This window comes from Zeus faber (genome assembly GCF_960531495.2).
Source record: "Zeus faber genome assembly, chromosome: 19".
In the NCBI taxonomy this organism is placed as follows: Eukaryota; Metazoa; Chordata; class Actinopteri; order Zeiformes; family Zeidae; genus Zeus; species Zeus faber.
In genome coordinates, this window is record NC_137206.1 from 3520802 (window position 1) to 3544965 (window position 24164).

General features: G+C 47.7%; 1 protein-coding gene across 1 annotated transcript in view; it reads left to right on the top strand.

Annotated features, from left to right (window-relative positions):
• plxdc2b (plexin domain containing 2b) overlaps positions 1-24164 on the top strand; it is a 90511-nt gene that overhangs the window by 19310 nt on the left and 47037 nt on the right. The window contains exon 2 of the mRNA XM_080020172.1: positions 21947-22155. Within this exon, the coding sequence (XP_079876298.1) occupies positions 21947-22155 (209 nt within the window). The remainder of the gene's footprint in view (positions 1-21946; positions 22156-24164) is intronic.

Below are 24164 nucleotides of genomic sequence, written 5' to 3' on the forward strand. Positions count from 1 at the left end.
GCGTCAACACAGGCTGATTACCAGCACCTCACACACAAAATGTTCTCATGTTTTCTCTTTCAGGAGACATAAGTCACCGTGCGCTAGGTAAACTCGAGCGACGGCAGCGTTTTTTAAGTGCTTCATTAAAATGTTTTTCATGTCATATTTAATTAGCGCCTTTGGCACAGGAGGCGTTGGACGCGGGAAAAGGTGCGGAGACTTTCAGAGATGTTGTTAAATGAAACTAATCTAGAACAACATCCGTTAATTGAAAAATGAACTTCAGCAGTTTCAGTGATTATGTCCCTTTTTCAATATAAATATTGATCCAGCACTTTCTTTCTTCAGCTCTTGCAGCCAAAGTGTCTTTGGTAACATTGCAGTGTGTGTGTGTGTGCGTGTGCGTGTGCGTGTGCGTGTGTGTGTGTGTGTGTGTGTGTGTGTGTGTGTGTATCTCATCAATGCTAAAACTGATTCACTCATTAAATATTGAACAAATATGCAATTACATGTTAGCATTCACTTCAACTGTTTCACAAACTGCATTCTCTATTTCAAATGGTCAGTATTAATCAAGAAATATAAACATTGAAATTGTATAAAAAAACACCTACTGTGCCAAATTTACAGTATTTTCTTTAAGACTCCCAGCGTTTGAGTTCGAGGTCGTCAAAACGTACAGGTTGAAATAAAGTTTCCTCCTTTGAATTAGGAATTAAATGTATTCTTTCCCGCATCTCCGAAAGCCGAACATGGTTTCAGAGGCGTGATCCCCCGCCTCACGCTGATCCCTGCCCGGACTCGTCGGGAGAAGAGAATTTAATCTGGGTGACAAGACGCTAATGAAACATCTCAGCCCAGTGTCACCTCTGCCGTCCCACGATGCATTGCTGCTGCTGCAGAGTGATTGATGGCGATAACACGACCCCGACGGGGGAAGATGCTAATTACAGCGAGTGAGATGCAAAAGGCTGCATCCCTGCCGCCCAAAATCACTTCATATAAAGAAAATGGAAATTCTGACTCATTTTATTGTGCTCAACGGAAACACGACAGAAACGGAAATATGACAACAATCAGTCGATAATACGCCACGTGCGACACACACACATAACTTGGACTCTAACTTAGAAAACAACTTTTATTTTTCCGCATTTGTCGCACGTGACAACACTCGGAGACTCTGTTTCATTCCAATCACAGTTTGATCATCGCGCTGTTCATCATTTGAACTTTTTCCTCAAATATTCAATACAAACCCTGTGTTCTTTCCTTTGACAGCCGTCTTCAGAGTCACCCATTACGACTCATTATCAAGTAATTCACTTCCCTTCACATCGATATTCGTACTCGTAACTAGATGCATTATTTGGGGAGTGACGGTCCTCGTACCGGGGTCGATGTTCTATCCTCTCGGCTCTTGGAGACGACAGCTTCCGCGTTCTTTCCCTTCCGTGTTCAGAAGGAGCGATGAGATGACCCCTGACCCTTTCCCTACTAGCGGCGCCCTTCTCACCCAGTTCCTCAGCGCGAGGAGCGGTGCGGAGCGCGACGCCCGTGGAACGTCAGATTTAATGTTTGGTTTGACTTCTGGTTCCAGCGTTTCAGTGTCATCCCTCGCGTCTAATAGCTCAGTTTAACAGCTGACTGCAGTTTGCGGACGAGCAACGTCGTAACTTGCTCCCAGGAGGAAGCGGGAGACTCCTGCTCCAAGGGAAAGCTCTGGAATTTTCCTTAAAACAAAAGCCGTCGAGGGGGTTGTTGTGTTTTGGGAGATTTCATGCGTCCGGAGGGAAGCAGGTCTGGTCTCGTAAAGAAGAAAGACAGGAAAGGGGGATGAGGGTGGAGGAGAGGGTTTGTGTCCTCTGTGTGGTGGAGGCTCAGAAAGGGATCGGTGTGTGTTCAGGACGGACGGAGGGTCAGAGAACATCCTCAGTACCAATAACTGACACTCAGAGTGAGGCCCGGTGGTGTGTCGTCCTAATATCAATATGTTCATATCAGACAAGAAGCTGCCTGAGATGAAGGTGATGTGGAGATACTGTTAAATGAAATACAGTAAGGTCAGGAGGTCAGAGGGTCAGGAGGTCAGGAGGTCAGGGACGCAGGACTGGATCCACTTGGACCAGGTTGAGATTTTATCACCACCTTGTTCATCTAGGACCACATTACGGGATTTTCAAGGCCGATTTGACAACGATTTGAGATTGGGGTGGTCCAGGGTGGCCAGGTTGGTCCAGGGTGGTCCAGGGTGGTCCAGGGTGGTCCAGGGTAGTCTAGGGTGGTCTAGTGTGGTCCAGGGTGGTCCAGGGTGGTCCAGGGTCATCCAGAGTGGTCAATAGGGTCTGGGGTGGTCCAGGGTGGTCCAGAGTGGTCCAGGGTGGTCCAGGTTGGTCCAGAGTGGTCCAGGTTGGTCCAGAGTTATCCAGGTTGGTCCAGAGTGGTCTAGAGTGGTCCAGAAGGGTCCAGGGTGGTCCAGGGTGGTCCATGTTGCTCCAGAGTGGTCCATGTTGCGCCAGAGTGGTTCATGTTGCTCCAGAGTGGTCCATGTTGCTCCAGAGTGGTCTAGAGTGGTCTAGAGTGGTCCAGAGTAGTCTAGAGTGGTCCAGAGTGGACCAGAGGGGTCCAGGGTGGTCCAGAGTGGACCAGAGGGGTCCAGGGTGGTCCAGAGTGGACCAGAGGGGTCCAGGGTGATCCTGGGTGGTCCAGAGTGGTCTGGGGTGGTCCGGGGTGTTCCAGGGTAGTCCAGGGTAGTCCAGTGTAGTCCAGGGTGGCCAGGTTGGTCCAGAGTGGTCCAGGTTGGTCCAGAGTGGTCCAGAGTGGTCCAGAGTGGTCCAAGGTAGTCTAGAGTGGTCCAGAGTGGTCCAAGGTAGTCTAGAGTGGTCCAGAAGGGTCCAGGGTGGTCCAGGGTAGTCCAGGGTAGCCAGGTTGGTCCAGAGTGGTCCAGGGTGGTCCAGGGTAGTCTAGAGTGGTCAATTGGGTCCAGGGTTGTCCAGAGTGGTCCAGGTTGGTCCAGAGTTGTCCAGGTTGGTCCAGAGTGGTCCAGAGTGGTCCAAGGTAGTCTAGAGTGGTCCAGAAGGTTCCAGGGTGGTCCAGGGTAGTCCAGGGTAGTCCAGGGTAGCCAGGTTGGTCCAGAGTGGTCCAGGGTGGTCCAGGGTAGTCTAGAGTGGTCAATTGGGTCCAGGGTTGTCCAGAGTGGTCCAGGGTGGTCCAGGGTAGTCTAGAGTGGTCAATTGGGTCCAGGGTTGGCCAGGGTGGTCATTTGTGTCCAGGGTTGTCCAGAGTGGTCCAGGGTAGTTGCACTGTAGAGTTGTAGCTGTCATCATATGTGTGTGTGAGTGAGAGGCTCAAATCTCTCTCTGTATGATCCCAGTCGTCCAGGTCATGATTCAATCAAACATGTTTTTATCAGGGATAGTCTTTCCAACATCCTTTGGTGTGTGCTCTTCAAATTCTGGCGAGTGAAGAAAGAAAAAGAAAAGAAGAAACAGTCTTTATTCGTCACGCAACACACCACACTACAACACATGCTTGCACACACACACACATGCACATGCTTTGATGGTGGCTGGTGAAATGGATCCTCTGCATTTAACCATCCTGGCTTATCCTTCCTCCGGGGCCACAGCCAGGAGCAGTGGGCAGCGTACGTGGACGCGCCCGGGGACCAGGTGATAAGTGTCCATCGCTGGTCAGATGATGATGGGTGCATGTTTTTGGTGGGGGTCCTTACTGACGTGAGGTGGAGGAAACCCCATGTGAGCACGGGGAGAACATGCAAACTCCACACAGAAAGGCTCCTATTTGGGAGATAACCCACCGGAGCACGGTTGAGTGCTGGTGTACCACAGAACTGTGTCCGTCTGTTCTCCGTCTTTTATATTTGTGCTCCTCAAAGACAGCAGTTGTTATGTGTGTGCATAGAAGAGACTGAAAATCTGTTGATTTCAGTCGTTAAATGTGCGACGCTCAATCTGTTCATCGTCGTTCAGGATTGAATAAATCCCATAATATGGCCCCAGCTTTAGCGGAGGAGATCCGGCTCCGTCCCTTCTACCGTACTTATTTGTCTCTCTTTTTCTTGTTTTCCTTCATTTGATCAGTTATTTTCTTTCTTCGTTCTCTCTGTCGTCTCTCTGGAAACATGAAATGCAAAAAACACAAACACACTACGGCACACACAGCGTGCACGTCCCGGACTCCTGTCGTCCCTGACTCCTGTCGTCCCTGACTCCTGTCGTCCCTGACTCCTGTCGTCCCTGACTCCTGTCGTCCCGGACTCCTGTCGTCCCGGACTCCTGTCTTTCCGTCTATCTCTCTGTTTGTGTCTCTCTGTCTGTCTAACTGTGTCTCTCTGTTTGTATCGATCTATCTGTCTGTATCTTTCTGTCTGTCTGTCTGCCTGTTTGTATCTCTCTGTTCATATCTGTCTGTCTGTCTGTCTGTCTGTCTGTATTAGTCCAGTTATTTTTGTTTCCATTGGTCCATTTGGAACATGAACCGAGCGTCTTCAGTGTTGATTGTAGAAGGTTCCTCCATCATGGCGGACGGAGTGAAAGTGTCATTTACCAGATGACCCCGATGTGGCTTCAATCAGGTCCTCAGTTGGCTCTGCAAGCCCAGAGGTCAGAGGTCGTTCTTTATTTCCCGCATCAAACTGAGGAACTGCGCCAGTCGCCGACCTTTCTGTGAAGTCACACGATGAGTTTGACTGAAGTGTTTACTGAGACAGGGCGCAGCACGGTGGATCTCTGCACACTTTGTTATTTTGACTCTTATGCTGCAACGAGCCCAAACAAATGGTTTTCAGTCGGCAGCGTTTACGGCTCGGATCAGTAAATACTCATTTCAGGACTAGGATTTGGAATGGGTGTATTTGTAATTAAATTAGATTAAATTAGATTGGATAAGCGTAAAGTACTTTATTTGGTCATTTTATGTTGTGTAAAATAAGCAGTAATAATTATGTCACATGAGATATGATTAATTTAGATTAGAATTAATTGCATTGGCAAAGAGTACATAACATAACATTATATTATGTGATATTAGTTTACTTTAGACTAGAGTCAATTTGGCTTCATTGTCCGTGTGGGGAAACATTTCTACACAGAAGTTTGGAAGCAGCTGCTGCAACACATGAGAGCGGCGCCAAACAGTTTAGGGTTGGAGCAGATTTACAAGGTGAAATGGCATGGCAAGCCGGTGTGTGTGTGTGTGTGTGTGTGTGTGTGTGTGTGTGTGTGTGTGCGTGTGCGTGTGAGTGCGTGCGTGCGTACCAGTATCAAAATATTTTCCCCCACAATATTGTATCGATACTCTTGACGCCAAGAATATTTTTGGTTTTATTTGCCTTTAGTGCTGTGAGATAGAGGCCGTGTCCACACCAACGCAGACACATTTGCAGCACTGCTATGGGCGTGATTCCTCGAGCTGTAGAGGCCTTTAAACTTTTAATGGAGGGAACTCATTGAATTCATTGTAAACATGTAACTGGACGGAACGGTGCCCCCCACACGTCAACAGAGTGGTCGCTCGTAGCTTCCTGAGCAAGTTGACGTCATGAGGTCAGCGTCAAACAGAAAGAATCCCAATATTAGATTCAAGATTCAAGAGGTTATTTGTCACATACATACACATACAGTCATTGTATAATATTGCAATAATATCGCATGGCGAGCTCCCTGGCGATCCCCACCCCTGGTACTCAGGTACGTAGAGTAACCTTATGAAGAAATCGGACCTTTGTGCGTAGATGTTGGATACTGTACTTTCATGTGAATGAAAGGAAGTGTCCTTCCCTTTATTTGGCTGTTTCTCCCCAAAGCCACCGAATATCAAATCAAAATGTGATTTATTTACCCGGCACGTCATAAGAAACAGCTGTTCGGTGTTCTGCGTGTTCTTTTGTACATTGGCGGTGGCGGGGTCCGCCTTTTCCCACCAAGAACGCAACGTTGCAATATCAATGTCGGTCATGATATCCTGACTCCCATGTTGAACTAGTTCCTGATTTTCCTCCTGGATTATTAATAAACAGTTTTCTCACCTCATCCAAGTTATAAAGACCCAGCGGAGTCTCTAGTTGGGAAATGAAACTCCCTCATATGTCAGACATCATACTGTGAGTCCTAACTTATAAACGTCATGGCAAGCTATGTCTGTTTGCTGTGTGTGAATGTGTGTGTTTTGTAGTGTGTGCATTTATGGGATGGCGACCCAGTTTCCTGCTCGGCAGCGTCATTAAGGGGCGTGCAGTAGATAGATTAAAGGGAACAACACTGGGACGAGCTGCCCTTTACGGCCCCGTGAAAGATCACCCAGTTTACAGGGCGCCGCCACTTGTTGCATTATGGGATACGTCCTCACCTGGGTAGAACAGGTGCCCTGGATAGAGCTGTGCTTACATCAAAATACTGTTATTAGAACATAATGAGTGACATGTTTCTGTGTAAAACAAGCAGAAAAAATCTTTTATTTCTTTGTAGACTGGACTTGCTCTGCTCTCTTGTCAGGATTCTGAAAAGTTGGTCGCAATTCTCTTTATGCATAAAATATTTATATATTGATATAGAATCGTATCATTAGTCATTGTATCATGAGTCATCTCATCAATATCAGCTTGAATTGACATGGAATCAAATTAAATCGTGAGATCCTGCCCGTTACTGAGTCCGAGTGCTACGGGCATGCTGATCCAAAAGACAGGGCCAGCTCTCGCCGCTTCGCTACACTAGACAAACTGTCATTGGGTCCCCATGATGCACGGTGCCTGTTTCGTTCCTTAAGGACACGTCAAATAAAGTACCCTACGTCTCAAATAAAAACACAGAGTTTAAGTGCACCGATCGCGGGTGCCCGCATCGTCTGTTCGGTCGGAGAGGGAGACAGGTGCGCAAAATGTACCCCGCCCCTCAGGATGGCGCCCTAGACTGTCGCCCATGTCGCCTACTGGAAGAGCCGGCCTTGCCAGAAGACATATTGTATCTGTGATATCCAGCACTCTTAGAATCTGGTCACCCTCACCTGCTTTCCACACCTCTCCCTCTCTCCCTCTGTCTCCCCTTCTCCCTCCTTCTCCCGCTCTCTCTCTTCCTCTCCCTCCTTATCTCGCCGTCTCTCTCCCTCTTTCTCTTTCTCTCTCCCCCTCCCTCTCCCTCTCTCTCTCTCCCTCTCCCTCTCTCTCTCTCCCTCTCCCTCTCTCACCCCCCCAGTTCTGTCTCTTGAGTACCGTCTTTGTTCTGGTCCTGTAAAGCCCCAGGTGGCCCCCCTCTGGAGGTGGACTCCCCACCGAGACGCACCGTAAAGGTGCCGCAGTAGTTTCCTGCTGCAGGTACGAAGGCTCCAAGCTGCCTCAGCACCCGTCTCTCTCTCTCTCTCTCTCTCTCTCTCTCTCACTCTCTCTCCATCATGCTGCAGTGTTGACAGTTTCTGCAGCTTTTTGTTATGCTGGCGATGAGTCTTGTTTTCTACTTGTTTTCATTCTTTTCGAGGTGACTGAGGAAGCTGCCAGTTTTGTGGGGGGTTTTTTGTTTTTCTTCCACGGAGGGTTTAGCGTTCACGCTGGTTCTCTGCCAGCTGTTTATGGAACACTGGAAGAATTTCTGAGAACAGCAAGTACTTTGTGGACGGGGCCAAAGTAACACATATGAATATTTTTCTTATTTTTGATGGTACTACAGTATGGGGTGGTGGTTTTTCATGCAAATAGCGTTTCTCCTCTACAGTGTAAACATCGTGCTGCGCTCGTACGTGTCGACAGTGTAAATAACCTCTGGGGAAAAAAGACTCTTAAGATGTCTTAAGATCTAATACGATGACAATCTGAATGTTTTCCTCAGATACTTATACTGCTGCCAGCCTTCGTGACGCTGGGTGGCTGTGTACAGTAAGGGCTGTAGGGTAGCAGAGGGCATGTGCTTCTGCTGTGAGGGCGGGCTCCAGCCTTCACCAATGGAGCCCAGAGCGACAGAACAAGGGGCCAAGTGCCGATGGCAGCTTGCCCGGCAGCATGGCACAGATACGGCACACACATTACCCCCAACAGGCCCGTGGGAGGGGGTGCCAAGGAGCGTCCCTCCCTCCGCCCAGGAGACCGAAGCTGCTTCTCCACAATCTGCTTGCATCTGTTGGTGTTTATCTCTCGCTGGTGTTAAAGCATCAGGAAGGACGTCCTGACGGCGTTGTCGTCTTTAACGACTCACAAGAGAAGTGACACCACCTTGGATGTCATCTACATGTAAAGTTCTGCCGTGCATATCACCATTCCAATTTCATAGTCGGAAACACCAGTGAACTAAGCAATGCAGAGTTTGAAAAGCTGTTGCTAAGGACCCAGGTGTAACGGAAAAACCTTTTAAACTTGATTGGGTGATTTTCTTTACGATACGGACACAAAGTGGAGCTGATTGGCCCGTTTTTCTGGCGCCCTGCCGCGCACTATTTGTGCCTCCATCTTTAGCCTTTTTCCTTTTTCCTTTAAAAAAAGGAAAAAGGATTTTCCTTTAAAGGCGGATGGAGCGCTCCGTCTCCTCCAACGACAATGTCTGTTCTGAACCCAGTCAGCGATTTTATGATATAAATTAAGGATGATGCGCAGACATGACCGAGAACTTTTATAGTGTGAGCTTTGAAATATTAAAAGAGGAAAACTACAGTTTTGGGCCTGATATCAGACTTAACATGAACGTTCAATGTGTTAGAAGTGTAATGTTATGAATGTCAGCTGGTTCTTTAACAGGTAAACAAATAAACATCGTGTAGTCTACTAGTATTCTAGTCTCATCAGTTGACATGCGATTACACGTCGCGACTACAGTACCAACATGACCTTCCTCTCTCTCCTCTCTCTCTCTCTCTCTCTCTCTCTCTCTCTCTCTCTCTCTCTCTCGCTCTTTCTCTCTCTCTCTCTCTCTCTCTCTCTCTCTCTCTCTCTCTCTCTCTCTCTCTCTCTCATCTACATTGGCTCAGTCCTGAGACTGTCTTCTCTTGGAGGTAGTGATGGAAGTCAGACAGACTGAAACCCGACTCAGTGCAGCAGGTCCGCAGGCTAATTTTAACCCTCTGTGGCTGACGGCTGCTGACAGGCCAGGAGGTCCAAGCGGGTAAACAAACATGTTAACTAACACGCTCTATAACCAGAGTGCACAGTGGACATTAACCAACAGCAGGAACTAGGGCTGGGCGGTAAAACAATCTCGATAATTGTCACGATAAAATCTTCCATGATAGTGATGATACATTTTTGAGATTTTATTTCAATCCAGTTTTGTGAATCCGTTTTCCTCTACCTACAAAGACACAATGCGAACAGCCAATCATACAGCAGAGAAACAACCATGTGTCGTCCGACCAGTGTTTGGTTCCAGGAGCGGCGGTGCCACCTCCGCTCTCTCCCCGGCCGCAGTGCTCTCCGCGCGTGCAGCGTGCGGCGAGGATCCCCCCGGAGCTGACGTGGCGGGTCTTCCTAAAACAACAACTGGGACTGGAACTCGCCCTCCTCCCAACCCGAGCCGGGTGTGGGCCCCGTCACCGCAGAAGGAGAACGATTAAAGAAAGAATTCGCCATTTTCAGTGACGTCTGGTCTGACACGGTCAGAAGGAGTCCCTCGGTCTGCTCCAAACCTCCCTGTATAATCACAGAGTGCAGATTCAGGAACTTTCTGGACTGTTCTCACAATGACGACAACGATGAATATATTATATATTTAAATGTATATAATATATATTTATATATTATATATAATTTATTTTATTTATCTGTTTTATGTTTACATATTTTTTTAAATTGTATTTATCCAGTGTAAACGTAAAGCCATGAGAATACACTTAAAACTGTAAATCAAGCATTAATATTATTATTAAATATTTGTCACGATACAGTAATTATTGACATCGATCAAACATTTTTGGCCATATTGTCCGCCCTCGCAGGAAGTAACAAGCTATGTTTGACGTTGCTGTAATTAAGTAATCAATAGTTTCAGAAAATGTTTCCATCAATACTTTTACTTGTCATGTCGTAGTTTTTAATTATAGTCATTTTTACTTGATGTTTCAGTGAATACTTTCATGTAAACTTTTATTGGTTACTAGAATATCTGGCGACTCTACTGCTACTTATACTTGAGTGCATATTTTACTCTACCCTGAGCTCTGTGGAGGTCCTGACCTGGGCCCACCAGCTGCTTGGCAGGGCGTCGGGTCAGCAGGGCGGTGGTGCGGTGGGGCAGCTGTCGTTCAGGTTGTCACGGTAGCTTGTCATATTTTCACGATCCGTCCCTTGGGGTGAAGTGTCAAGCCCCAGAATGCCTCTCCTCACCCCCAAAGTCGTAGAAAACAAACAGTCCTTCTTTCATCCCTGTTTCCTGAGGTCCAAACCGCAACGCTGATTCACTGAACCCTTCCCAGGGTGGTGCCGCCCCGCTCTCTACGAAAATAAATGGATTATAAGAACTTGTGCATCAGATTTGATATATAGCTTCAGTACCGAGGAGTCCAGTACACAGGATGGGAGGGGCCATGGTGTTACTCAAACATCTCCACCCATTCAGGGAATAAGGTCTAGAACCTCTGAGCGAGCAGGGTGAAGAGGTTAAGAACCTCTGACCAATAAGGGAGGAAGTTCTAGAATCCCTGATCAGTCAGGGTGAAGAGTTTAAGAACCTCTATGGGGGTCATGTTTTTTTTTTTTGTGTTATTTTCTGTCATAAGTAATTTTTAATCAACTTTAAATATCACCAGTACCGAACAAGACGAGCTAACGTCTGCTCCGTCTCGCTCTGTGGAATAATTTGATCCATTCCCTATCTAATGAGAAAGTGTCACACAGAGCAGAACTGCTTAAGAAATCATCTCTCATAGAAACTGTCCCTCCACACTGTCCACTTTCCCTGTGCTCGCACCCATCGTCGGGTGCTGTTTGATGTGGCAGTTCCATTACGAGACGGTGACGGAAAATGAATTTATAGGAATCCATTATTCAGACCTTATTCTGTTTAGACAATTCAACTTTTGAGGTCGAGCCTGAGGGGCCGCCGTGCCACTCTGCGCACCATGTGTGCAGGGCGATGGATGACGGATAAAAACGGGAGTCAGAGATGGTATTTCTTCTTGGCTCGGGCCGCAGAAGAGAGCTGCGACGCGCGTGAAAATATTTATGATGTGGTTTTCAAATCGGCAACGCTGAGTTTGTGTTGCCGTCTCTCTCTCTAAAACATGGATTTGTGTACAGTACAGATACTTGAGACGGAGCTGAAACGTCTGCTCGGCACGGCTGGTGAACAGGGGTCCGTCTGGATTCTCTGGGAGCACGGCTCAAGTCCAAACTTCCGAAAGGAAACCGATTTGGTTTGTTTCCTATCAATAAGTAGTATCAGGATGGTGTGTGTTCAACTCGTTGGTGGGTTGAAATTAACTGACATAACGTCAATAACTTTGATGGCAATTAAACCTTAAGGGTGCCCTCTGTCTGGGAGAAGAACGTTTTGAGTCAGAGATTTTCAGTCTTGGCCTTGACGAAGCTGGTCCAACTTTTCTTGTTCTTGTGTGTGTGTGGGTATGTGAGGGATTCTGTAATATAATCACTTTCTCCCTTTTGTGGTTTTGTCTTTGGCTGTCCGTAGGTGTGTCAAAACGCCCAGGCTGACTCAGTGTCTACAGATGGAATGTAGTTATCTGCTTTTGAGTGTTTGATTTGGATGCGCGGTCCTGTGAAGCAGCCTCTTTTTCACACATGTGAGGACTTTGTGGTTTGACTTAATTAAGTGGATTATGAGGACTCGCTTGGGCAGGAACCCAAACCACTCTGTGTTTTTGGAAATGGAGACACACTCCGCGTTGTCGGCTGAATTTCCCACGCTCTCACGACCAGCGAATAGATGACTATTGATATTACATTAAAGCAGGCATGGAAAAACTCAATGATGTTTCCAATTAGGAATCTAGGTTTTATGTGCGTCTGTGTGTGCATATTTGTGTGCATGCGACAACATCAATCCCGGTCACTCTGCTCTTTTTGTGGTGAAGTGCTCAACTTATCATTTCTAGTCGTACAGTATGTGAACTATCCTTCCCAAGTCCAATTGAAAGCAAGAACATAACATGACACAGTGAGACTTTCGATGTACTGATTCTGAGTGTCTGTGTACTGGATAGTACGCTGGCGGGAAGTTATACTGCTGTGCAAAAAGTGGTGCGAGTTCTGCTGCTGCAGCTTCTGGGAAATACATTAAATGTTATGTTGAGAACCTGAGAGTCCCATGGCAATATAAGATAATATAATGGAATATAATCTAATGAGCAGTTGTAGAAGCGTAGATGGAAGCTGCCGCCGACGGAAGCTGAAAGACACTGACGTACTGACATTGTCTAGACCAGCGTTTCTCAATGCGGGGGCCGTGGACACCCAGGGGTCCTTCAAGAGGTAACAGTGGTTCCCCCAGCAAAATGATTAATAGTTAAACGTCACCGTTATATGATTTACAAAACGTTGGTGCCTTTGGGGAACTTCACTGTTATCTCTACCTATCTGTAACCTTCCAACCGCATAGAGACTAAGTCATATCTCACAATAAAATCCGTTCCTTGATATGGAAATATAGCATCAGTGGTTTGGACGATTTCTAGAAGAGTTGAACAGAACCGTTGTGAACGGTCGTAGACTGAGGTGCTGCCAGAGCACCGAGTCATCCGGTTCAACTTGAACCAGGCTGGATCCAGCCGCCCCACAGGCCCCGGCCAGTGGAGGCTTGTTGGACCTGTCTGTGCCTGTTAGATAAACACTTCACTAAATCCCACAATGAGCCAACGGAGAGTGCACCACAGCGGCAAGCAGTACGTGTAAAATACACACTATGCCACAAACATCCCCACACACACCCTTTCAGGCATCAATCTTAGTTAAAGGGGTTTTGGCACCGCCGAACCTCCTCACATATCCGCGGAGTTTGTCTTCTGACCGCGACAGAGACGGATCGCTGCTGGAAGTGACAGGAACGTACGGGCAGTCAATTAGTCCAAATCCCACAAGCTGATCAATGCGTGTTAAAAAAAGACTATCATTTACTCTCTCGACTTGCTCCGTCCAGTCGTTGAGTTTTATTTCAGGAACCAGCGGCGATGAATCACCTGAAAAGTTAGATCGCACCGTTCCTTCAGCCACGCGCTTTGATACGATCATAAATCATGAAATGGGACCTGAGCTGGTCTCTGCTCACTGTAAAGAGATCCTCATTCACTTTTCCTTGGAGCTTAAGCACTTTCAGAATCACACTGTAATTGTATTGATATACTGTATGGCGCAGCCTTCGACCAATAGCTTGAAATGAACTCATAGTGAGGTTTTTTATTTGGCTGTTTTTTTTCCTGCTTGGTTCTATCAGAGGGATGGGGTTTGACGGCAACACAAAGGAAAAGGACTAAAATCCAGTTTAATAAACTGGAAACTAATCAAAACGGTTAAAGAGGAGGTGGAAATCCTGATTCAGAAAGTAAAACTCCACTCCGGGAGTTCGAGCCGGTTATGTGGATTTGGTAATTGGCATCAACCCGGTGGGCCAACTGATGAGTGAAGCCAGCCAATCAGTGTATGGCTGGAGTAAAAACATGGCAGGACTTTTACTGTCGAACCACATTAGAAAACAAGACTTATTTTTGGGTGCTTTTTAAACCACATTTGGTTCAAAATGTGTCACCAGCTGCGCTCCCTGCTGCAGTACATCCATTCCACGGTCACTCCAACACATTTATAAAAATAACAAAAAACATCAAACTGTTGTTCAACGTTGCGATCGATAGGCCAAGATTAACTTTTCTCGGACAGTGCCCAGACCTTCGAGGACAATTACAGATGATCTACAAATCGCACAAAGACAAAGTATTGTGCAGCTTAGATCTTGGGCGTAGTGTAAGTGGCTCTACAGAAAGCTCCGCTAAGTTGGAAGCCATGAGAACCTGCGGGATAAAAGTTCTTGTTTGCGACGCATTATGGCAGATCGGAGCTCTGCGCCTTTGTCTCGCCTTTCCACTCCGTTCCCCGATGCAGATTTCACCATTTCCAATGTGAGGGTCTGTTAAGCAAGCACTCAGAGGGCTCTGCGGATGCTGAAAGGACAGATTTAGCTTTTTTCGTGGACAGATCTCAGCCCTCTAGATCGGCAGAGTGAGAAATAATGGTCTCTCTCCTTTTGAGAGAAATTTCTGTGACAGTTTAAGCCGCGGCGAGAGAGTGACCTGCGGCAATACAGTATTATTACCGCAGGTAATGATCTGTACAGAGTGGAACTGCTCTGATGCGGAGAGTCCGCATCAGAGCAGCGACACTTTCCACACCACATGGGAAAGTGATTCTGAGCCTCAAGCACAAGCGGCCATGACGCTCGGTAACAAAGCTGGAATTTGTGGATCCGGAGCCATGCAGCAGTGAACTGCATTCCTGGTTTTTATCATTCAATCCGCTGAAATAAGAGTCCCCAGCCACCCGAGCGGAATACAGAATTCCAGAATGACTGTCGCTCATGAAGTCTGCTGGAGTATCGACCTCCTTTTTGTAGTCAGACAGCCTGTCCATCCATCCATCCGTCCAATCAGTCTCCACTCTCATCCTGTCCTCTGCCTGTCGGCCTCTCCGTCTCCCAATTTCCCTGTCCCTCTCTCTCTGTGTTTGAGAGCTTTGTTGTGCAGTATCTAGTTCCTGTTCTAAGGGACACCAGAACCAAGACAGCCACAGACTACACAGAGAAGCCACAGTGGTGACAGCGGATACCATGATGATTTACTCCGAGGCTCGTGACCCTGGCTGTTCCGAGGGGGTGCGTCTGGGGTTTGGTGACGTGTGTTTTGTGGTTTTCTGTCCTGTGTACACTATTTAGTCTGCCGAGCCGAGCTCAGAAGGGAAATGGCCAATTTTGTTTTGGTACTCCCTGAAAAGAGTTTAGGCCTCCATTAAGATTCACCGGACGTAGATTTGGAGTCCTTCCTCTCTCCGTCGTTTCCCCCTCCGGCTGTTCCGGCTTGTTCCCTCATCCCCTCCCCTGAAACACACCTTGACACCTGTCATCTTCGCTGGACATGCATTTCCTCAGGCAGTCCGAACGCAACATTAGTCTCCCCATTAATGGATTCCCCGCAGTTCCCCCTCTCCGTAGGCTGTAATTACCACTTTGAAAGGGGGGAGATGTCTGTTATTTATTGGCCTGGTTCCACACCTGGCACAGTTCCCAATTGGCCAGCACACAAGAAAAAGTTTCCGAAGAGCAGTTACATGTCAACATGTTAACTTAGTTGGGAAGGATTTATGGTTTTCAAAACGTGCGATGGCATCGGCAACAGTGCCCTCGAAGGCCATTCATTATTAAGTGGTCCATACACTTTATACAACGCAGAGGGGTTCGCTTCACTGCCAACATTTGGCACAGTCCTATCCAAGGGCTCCTTTAATATTTATATTCTAGTGACAAATTTATTATCTTACCACAAAGCCCATAAATACACACAGGTCCAAAGCCATCGACCCACAGTTTGGAAAACAGGATTTAAATTGCCGGACCCAACATGTAAAGGTGCTCCAGCTTAAGACAAAATGTGGAGGCCGGCGGCCGTCTTTGTTCGCAGGACGAGCCAGAGCCTCAGGTAAAACATCAACAATAACTAGGGAATTTCATACACTTTGAATGTATATTCAGATATCTGTTCCCTTCTGCTGCCCAGGCGCTCCCTCTCTCATTGTATTACAGTTAGAAGTGGGATCCGTTTTTATGGGGTTAGGCCAGTGCTTCCGGTGCCTGTACCCCCCTCTCTCAGTATATTTACGACACCCACTCTGTTGACACAATGCAGCATTTTTTCAAGTACATGCATGAGAAGCAAACAAGATTATGCTGAACTGATGCTGCTTCAGCAACACAACCTGGCGTCTCCACAGCTGAAGCAGCACAATGAGATAAGACCGCTAAACGCCTTCTGCACAACTCACTACTACCTGCATTCTAGCTGCCATACTACCTGGCGGATGCTTCTATCGTACATGTTTGTGACGCCCTATGTTTTTTTGTTGAAGGAAATGTAAGATTTGCATGTTTTATGGCGAGATTTCATCATTGAGATAAACCGTCTTCAAGCTGCTGTTGGTTATATCAATGCCCCAGTACTCGTCCCTGGGTATTCGGTCGCTACTTCCCTAGTAGCTGCGACCGTTCCTGCTGTTCCACTTGTGGCAACGGAACATTCATTCACAATAACTCTCCTAAGTCCCTGCTGAAGCTCTGTTGCAAACCCCTGTGCAAGTGCTGTCTATCTGTCTGTCTCTCTCTCTGTCTGTTTGTGTCTTTCTGTCTGTCTGTCTGACTCCATCTGTCTGTCAGTCTGACTCTGTCTGATTTTCTGTCTGTCTGTCTGTCTGTCTCTCTTTCTGTCCGTCTGACGCTGTCTGTCTGGCTGCCTGTCTGTCTGTCTGTCTGTCTGTCTGTCTGTCTGTCTGCCTGTCTGTCTGTCTGACTCCTGGTCCTGTTTTGGACTTTATGTGTCTGGTAAATGACAGGCTGCGTTTTAAGATGGAGCTGTAAAACGCAGGTGGCCCCAGGTACAAGCACACTTACTTATCCTGCACAATAATTAAGGACTTGTTTCATGTCTGGAATCCGCGGCTCGGCACCTCACGCGCACTCGCGCTTGCATTTGCCTTGTCACCGCGGCGACGCAGGTTTGAAGTGTCTGCAGTTGATTGCTGAGGTGGTGAAAGCAATTATCTCCTTTGTAAACATCTTCTGTGTCCCAGATACTGTACATTCACAGGATTGAATTAGTATGCTAATGAACCGCCCAAGGCGCCATTAAATTCTGCAGGATTTTGGGGCAATCTCTTTACTGGATCTGAGACAGTTTATGGTAAAACTGAGCCGGTGTTTCGGAGAAGCCCCTCAGCCCCCGGGACTGTTTAGAAATTCGTCCACGGTCTGCAGATCGGTGTGTTTATCTTGACGTGCTTTTAAGCTGACAAGCTGGCAGATAGGGTGGTTTTTGGCTGCTAGCATGTCTTCCCCGAGGCTCGGGAGGTCGTGTTCCGACACGCGGGGGTCGCACGGGCGTCGCCAGACTGACGTCGATGTCAAACGGCCTCCGTCAGTTCAGACTGTGCTGAGCCGACAAACTGCTCCAACCTCCAGCGTTGTTCTTCTTCTTCCTTTTACTAAAACTTCTTTTCTCCCAGTTGTGATGCCCCCCATTCACCTTTCCATACTTCTCAAACTGATTCTGAATCCTAAACTCCAAGTTCGAGCTGATCCAAACGTATCTGTTGAATTGGTGAACAGTAGAGATTTAAATTTGTTTTAATTTGGTGCGTAAAGATCTTGTCCTTCTCATTCACTGGCACTATACTGTCTGTCTCTCTGGCTCCCTGTCTTCATTTCTCTCCCTGTACCCATATCTCCCTGCAGTATACGTCTCCCTCTTCCTGTCTGTCTCTGTCTTCATCCATCCCTCTCTCCCTGTCTCCTCTATATCTCTACATGTCTCACTCTCTCTCCCTCTTTCTGTCTCCGTCTCTCTCTCTGTATCAAACCCTGCCCTTTTCCCCTCTCTCCGGCTCTCTCTCAGTATTTCTCTCGCTCTCTCTCACCCTCCCTCTCTCCTTCACTTTCTGACCTCATTATGTGGATATACTTGACATCCTTCCCTCTGTTTTAAACCAGATTAATTAATGTGAATAAATCAGTGGAGCTTTGGAGACTGGAGCGTGTGATCTGCTCCCAGGTCGGAGTCGCGTCGCGCGTCGCTGCGAGCTGCAAAACGAGCTCAAGGTCAAACCAACGCTGACATTTCCCAGGCTCTTAGTGCGTGTGTGTTTGTGTGTGTGTGTGTGTGTGTGTGTGTGTGTGTGTGTGTGTGTGTGTGTGTGTGTGTGTGTGTGTGTGTGTGTGTGTGTGTGCGTGCGTGCGTGCGTGCGTGCGTGCGTGCGTGCGTGCGTGCGTGCGTGCGTGCGCGCATGAATGTGCACATGCGTGTGTCTGTGTGTATAACATGTACTTGCGTGTGTATGTACTTGTTGCCGTTGGCGTTGGTGTGCTTTTTTCAGAACTGTGTGTGTGTGTGTGTGTGTGTGTGTGTGTGTGTGTGTGTGTGTGTGTGCGCGCGCGGTGTGATGAATGTGTTCCCTGAAGCGGCGTTCTGTGTTTTACAGTTGCATGCTGCATGTTGGATCACACCTGAACTGTGGTTAACCGTCTGGCTTGAGACTCCACCCCTCAGTAGTTTGCGGGGAGCCGGGGTAGAATCAGCTCTGTTAGACCCGACAGACAAACAAGGCAGGCAGACAGACAGGAGGAGTCACACTATGAAACCACACTCACTATGTGGCAAAACAACCCTGGAGCTACGTGGAATAATACAGGTACATCATCACAGTGATAAGTAGCTCATTCATACCTGTTTATCAATCCCAGGTCCATGGCGTTGAACTATATGGTGATGTTATATTTATTATATTTCTTATATTACATAACCATATCATCTCCTTATATCTGTGGTGTTAGCGTGGCAGTAGTATTACAGCATTATTAAATGTTTTACAGGGTCTAAATGTCTTGTTGTCACAGGAGGTTTTGAGCTGCTTTTGTGTTGAGAAAACAATTTATAAATAAGAGACCTCAGTGTCTGAAAGGCTTCCATCCAAACTTCTCGGAACCCTCAACTAACTAGCTTGTACACGCACGCACACACACACACACACACACACACACACACACACATGCATGCACACACACACACGCACACACACACATGCACACATACACACACATACACACACACACACGCTCACACGCACACACATGCACACATACACGCACACACACGCACACACACACATGCACACACTCCTTTTCACTTGTGTTGATGCCATCGATTCAGTGGGACGGCCGCAGAAAGAGACGACCAACAGCAGCTTTTAAAGAACTCCTGAAGGTCCTTGTGGTCCATGTGGAAGCCAAATTACGGTCCAGGTTCCAGGATCAGGGATAAGGGCGCTGACAGCGTCAGGCCGGAGGTATGCAGCCTTTCAGACCGGCTGAAAGAGGAGGAGAGGAACCGCTCCTGCTGGGAGCTTATTGTAAATGTCATTCAGGGTTCCTCTCACACACACACACACACACACATGCACACACTTACACATGCACACACACACACACGCACACACGCTCAAACACACACACACTTGCACACACACTGACTCAGTGAGGTCACACACAGGGGTTCTGAAGTCGAGCATTGTGCAGGTGCTGCTTTAAACGCTGACTCATCGCCCCCATTCAGAGAGAGATGCATGCTGGGAAAATTACCGCAACGTGTCAAAGGCCTCTGTCACCACAGTGCCTTTTGGGAAAGTTGGTTCGCACGGGTGACATCTTGATAATGCTCCAGGGTAGCATGTCAGCAACTGACCAGACAAGCACGTCTGTCACGTCTTGAAACGAGGAGTGATTCTTCCAAATGCATCACGGTTCATGTTCCATATTTAGAACCTTTATCCTGGTTGTGATACAAACACAGCGTTTTGGTGCGTTGTGGTGCACTGTGGTGCGTGGTGGTGCACGTTGGTGCGTGGTGGTGCACAGTGGTGCATTGTGGTGTGTGGTGAAGTGTTGCGTTGCGGTGCATGGCGGTGGTGTGTGGTGGTGCAGGGTGGTGCGTGGTGGTGCGCTGTTTACCTGTCAGATCATAACCTGATCCGGTCACCTCAACACCGTGGGGATGCCTGTTTACTGAACCTTGCTGTTGACTTAATTGATGAACTTTCCAACCTCTCCATTGAGATAAATGCCGCCTCACTTCATTGGAAGTCAGCCTGTGTTCCTCCTCTGCTCAAAGGAGGTGGACTTACTCCATAAACAACTGCAGAACGATTTCTAAGATTTCTGCGTTAGTCCAAACTTTGGAGAGACTTGTGGCTGAACAATCAAAGGATATTTTTATGTTTAAAAATAACATTTGATGGGAAAAGCCATATCATTCAGAGAGTAAAGTTGATTACATAACTCATAAATGTGTGTGTGTGTGTGTGTGTGTCCGTTTTTACCGATGTTGACGCTATTGATCATGTTGTTGACGGTGCATGTTCCATCTCCTCCGTAGTAATAGCACACGTCTCTGCACGCTGCCGTCACGGGGTCCTGCAGCAGCTCTGCCAGCTTCCCTCGGTGTCTTGAACACCGTTTAACAGAGAGCCTTCCGGGTGAGGGCCTCTCCTGGAACCAAAGGTCTAGTGTTTGTTTGTGGGAACCGGAGGGACGTTCCTCTGGAGCGTCAGCTGATGAGTCGACAGTGACAGGGTGCGTGTCGAGGGGTGAAGGGAGTGAAAGAAAGTGTTGAAGCTCAAGCTTGTGCTGGTGTTGGACTCGTTTCGGATTTAACCCTTTATCTACTCCGAGGGGGAAAACCTGCAGGAACAGAAAAGGAGTTTTAAAAATGAATGAAAACAGCTTCATAAATGGCTGATTCATTAATCAAGAGAGAAAGTACTTAAATTTGTCACAGGTGAAAGTGTTTATTGTTACTAATGTGAACATTCTGCAGCGCAAGGACAGAATAAATGCACCGAATGTCGAACCCTTAATGAATCCAAATCATAAAGTCGTCTTTCCCAGGATGGGTGCATGTAGCATGTGTGCAGCGTGTGTGTAGCGTGTATATAGTGTGTGTGTAGCATGTGTGTAGCACATGTGCAGCGTGTGTAGTGTGTGTGTAGCATGTGTGCAGTGTGTGTGTAGTCTGTGTGCAGCGTGTGTGTTGCGTGTGTATAGCGTGTGTGCAGCGTGTGTGTAGTGTGTGTGGAGCGTGTGTGCAGGGTGTGTGTAGCGTGTGTGCAGTGTGTGTGCAGCCTGTGTGTAGTGTGTGTCTAGCTTGTGTGTGCAGAGTGTGTGCAGCGTGTGTATAGGGTGTGTGCAGCCTGTGTGTAGTGTGTCTATCTTGTGTGTAGCGTGTGTGCAGAGTGTGTGTGCAGCGTTTGTGTAGTGTGTGTCTAGCTTGTGTGTACGTGTGTGCAGAGTGTGTGTGCAGCGTGTGTGTAGTGTGTGTAGCTTGTGTGTAGCGTGTGTGCAGGCCGTGTTACCGCAAGCGTCGCCTCAATCTGTGACTTCTGACTTAGCACCACATCTGTCTCTCTTTATTTTGCTCTCTTCTTTGTCTCTCTCGTTCTCACCCTCCGTCAATCTCTCCCTCTGTGGCTTGTTCTCTCACTCTTGAAAACAACAAATTACACAACGGAGAGAGAGAAAGAGAGAGAGAGAGAGAGAGAGAGAGAGAGAGAGAGAGAGAGAGAGAGAGAGAGAGAGAGAGAGAGAGAGAGAGAGAGAGAGAGAGAGAGAGAGAGAGAGAGAGAGAGAGAGAGAGAGAGAGAGAGAGAATTGTATAGTTTTCCTGCTGGAAAATCACACGATGAAGTGGATGAACAGGAAAAGTCACCTGAGACAGGCAGGAGAGCGTGTGTGTACATGCACGTGCGGGTGCTGGTCTCCCGGTCAGCTGGGCGTGGTCCGTCTCTCACCCTCAGACACTCACACGTCATGTTGTGTGTGATTCTGTGGCTTCCAGTAAGCAGCTCACCGCCGCGCACGGCGACAGAGTTTTATCGTTTTCACAAACACAAACTTGGCCAGAGACGCTCCGGTTCCAGTTTGATGGATCGGTGGGATGCCTTGCTTTTCTAATCATGCACCAATCATAACACAGCGTTAGCACCAAGTACAGTTCTGGGAGCTGATCCTGGTTTTATTTTTTATGAGATCACTCATATGGAGACACCGAATGTTATCACTGCTCTATGAATACATCTGAAAATCCTATATGATATGAAGCTCAACGCGACTACAGCTTATTAGGTCAGTGTCTTGGTGTCGAAGCGTTTCCATGACTACAGATCTATCAGCACAGTATCTGACCTGATGACCTTCGTCTCCTCTCGGTTCCACAGGGGTTTCCTACGCCCACGTGCAGGGGCAGCGAGCGGCGGATGTGGATGTGAAGCTGTACAGCCGGAGGTGGAGAAGATGGCTGTCGCCGGGACCGAACAACATGGACTCCAACCGGGCCAGTCAGGACGGCGGCGTGGACCCCGAGCTCGCCAACGGCTTCCCAGGCCTGATGTCCGCCGAGGACATGGACAACAGCTCCCAGATCGAGGTGGGTCTCCACCTTCTGTTTGCACCCGTGACTGCACCGAGTCACCACATGGCGGTTTGTAAGGTACCGCTTAATCAGTACGACCTGGAGGCACGTCCACCGATCCGAATATACTAATGATAAACTAACAATATACTAGCAGTATACTAATAATTTACTCACAATATACTAATAATATACCAACAATACACTAATAATATACTAATAATATATTAACAATATACTAACAATAAACTAATAGTTTACTTACAATATACTAACAATATACTGATAATATACTAGAAAATATACTTACAATATACTAATAATATACTAACAATATACTAACAGTATACTAACAGTATACTAACAATATACTAACAATATACTCACAATATACTTGCAATATACTAACAATATACTAACAGTAAACTCACAATATACTAACAATATGCTTACACACAATATACTTCCATATTCTCCTCATGTTCACGCTTCTTTCCTCCCACCCTAACACACTTGAACCCTGAGAGAAGTCGGGTTTACCCTCCTGTAGAAGGAGAGTTGATCCCTGGGCAACATGAACCCGAGCACCATGAGCACCATGATCCTGAGCACCATGATCCCCGAGCACCATGATCCCCGAGCACCATGATCCCCGAGCACCATGATCCATGAGCACCATGATCCATGAGCACAATGATCCCGGGGCACCATGATCCCCGGGCACCATGATCCCCGGGCACCAGGATCCCTGGGAACCATGCTGTGCCCGGTGTTGGGTCAGATGCAGAGGACACATTTTCTTCCTTCTTCCCTTTCAACAATATACAATAATTAGGGGTCTTCCAAATTCACGGACCGTGAAATCTGCCTCTCCCCTGTGCAGTTGACAATTTGCTATGAAAAGAATGAAAATGAAAACATGTGTGAGGTGCTACCGTGCCGAGCTGAGTGGCGCCAACAATCCCGCTTGTGCATGGTCATTAGCAACAACAATGGTACAAACGGGACGGCGTTGTCTATGTGATGCGTACGCGGCAGCTGTTCTCATTTCCATCCGTGCTGTCGAGCGTGTGTTCAACTCGTCTCACACGAGTCTTTTAACAATGAACAATGGATGTTAACATAGAAGACCTGGCGCCGGATGTAGCGTCACTGCAGTGATGACAACCCTTTGGCCTGACTGCGTGTGCTTAACATTTTCTTTGAATCATCGCTGTGAAATACCATCCTCCATATTTTGGCTGCAGTGAAAGCACGTCCAGGTATTTTTTTATCTTGGCTTGAAGGGAACTTCAGCTTGGAACAGAACCTGGTCGTTGAAAGTCGCCCTCAAGCAACTTCACAATAAGGTGACAGAAGGTCTGGATTTCAAACTACACTTCCTCAATGTCCCGGACGTCACGCTGCCATGAGTCCGCTTCCCTCTTCTGAGCCACCCGCGAAAAATCTCTATGAAGAGACTTCATCGATGCTGCCGTCTCATCGGTTCCCGTGCCGCAGCTAAAAATAGTCTCCAGCTTCTTCCCCGCAGTGATTGAAAACTCCTTTCAAAGCGTGAAGGTTTATTAACGACGAAGATGAAGAATTAATGATTAACGTCGGATTCAGCGGATCCTCCCTGAGGGTCGGCAGCGCCCTGCAGGAGAGTGAACGAGAGCCTGGAGACCCTGCCAGCCCACACCTGCCACCCCCCACCACCCACCTCCCCAGCCCCCACCTCCCACCTTCCCGGCCCCTACCTTCCCAGCCCCCACCTCCCCAGCCACCACCTCCCACCTTCCCAGCCCCCACCTCCCACCTCCCCAGCCCTGTCCCGACCTCCCCCACCTCCCCCACCTCCCCCACCTCCCCACCTCTGTGTCCCAGCATCCCCAGCACCTTGTCAGATGCTCCTTCAGCCTCTTGTTAAGTCGCTCGTTAAGGATCCTGAAGATGATGATGAAAGCTCAGAATCATCAGAGGTTCACAGCGACGTGATGCTTGATGTGGAGAGTGGGGGCTTTGATGGGTGCGACGGTGCATGT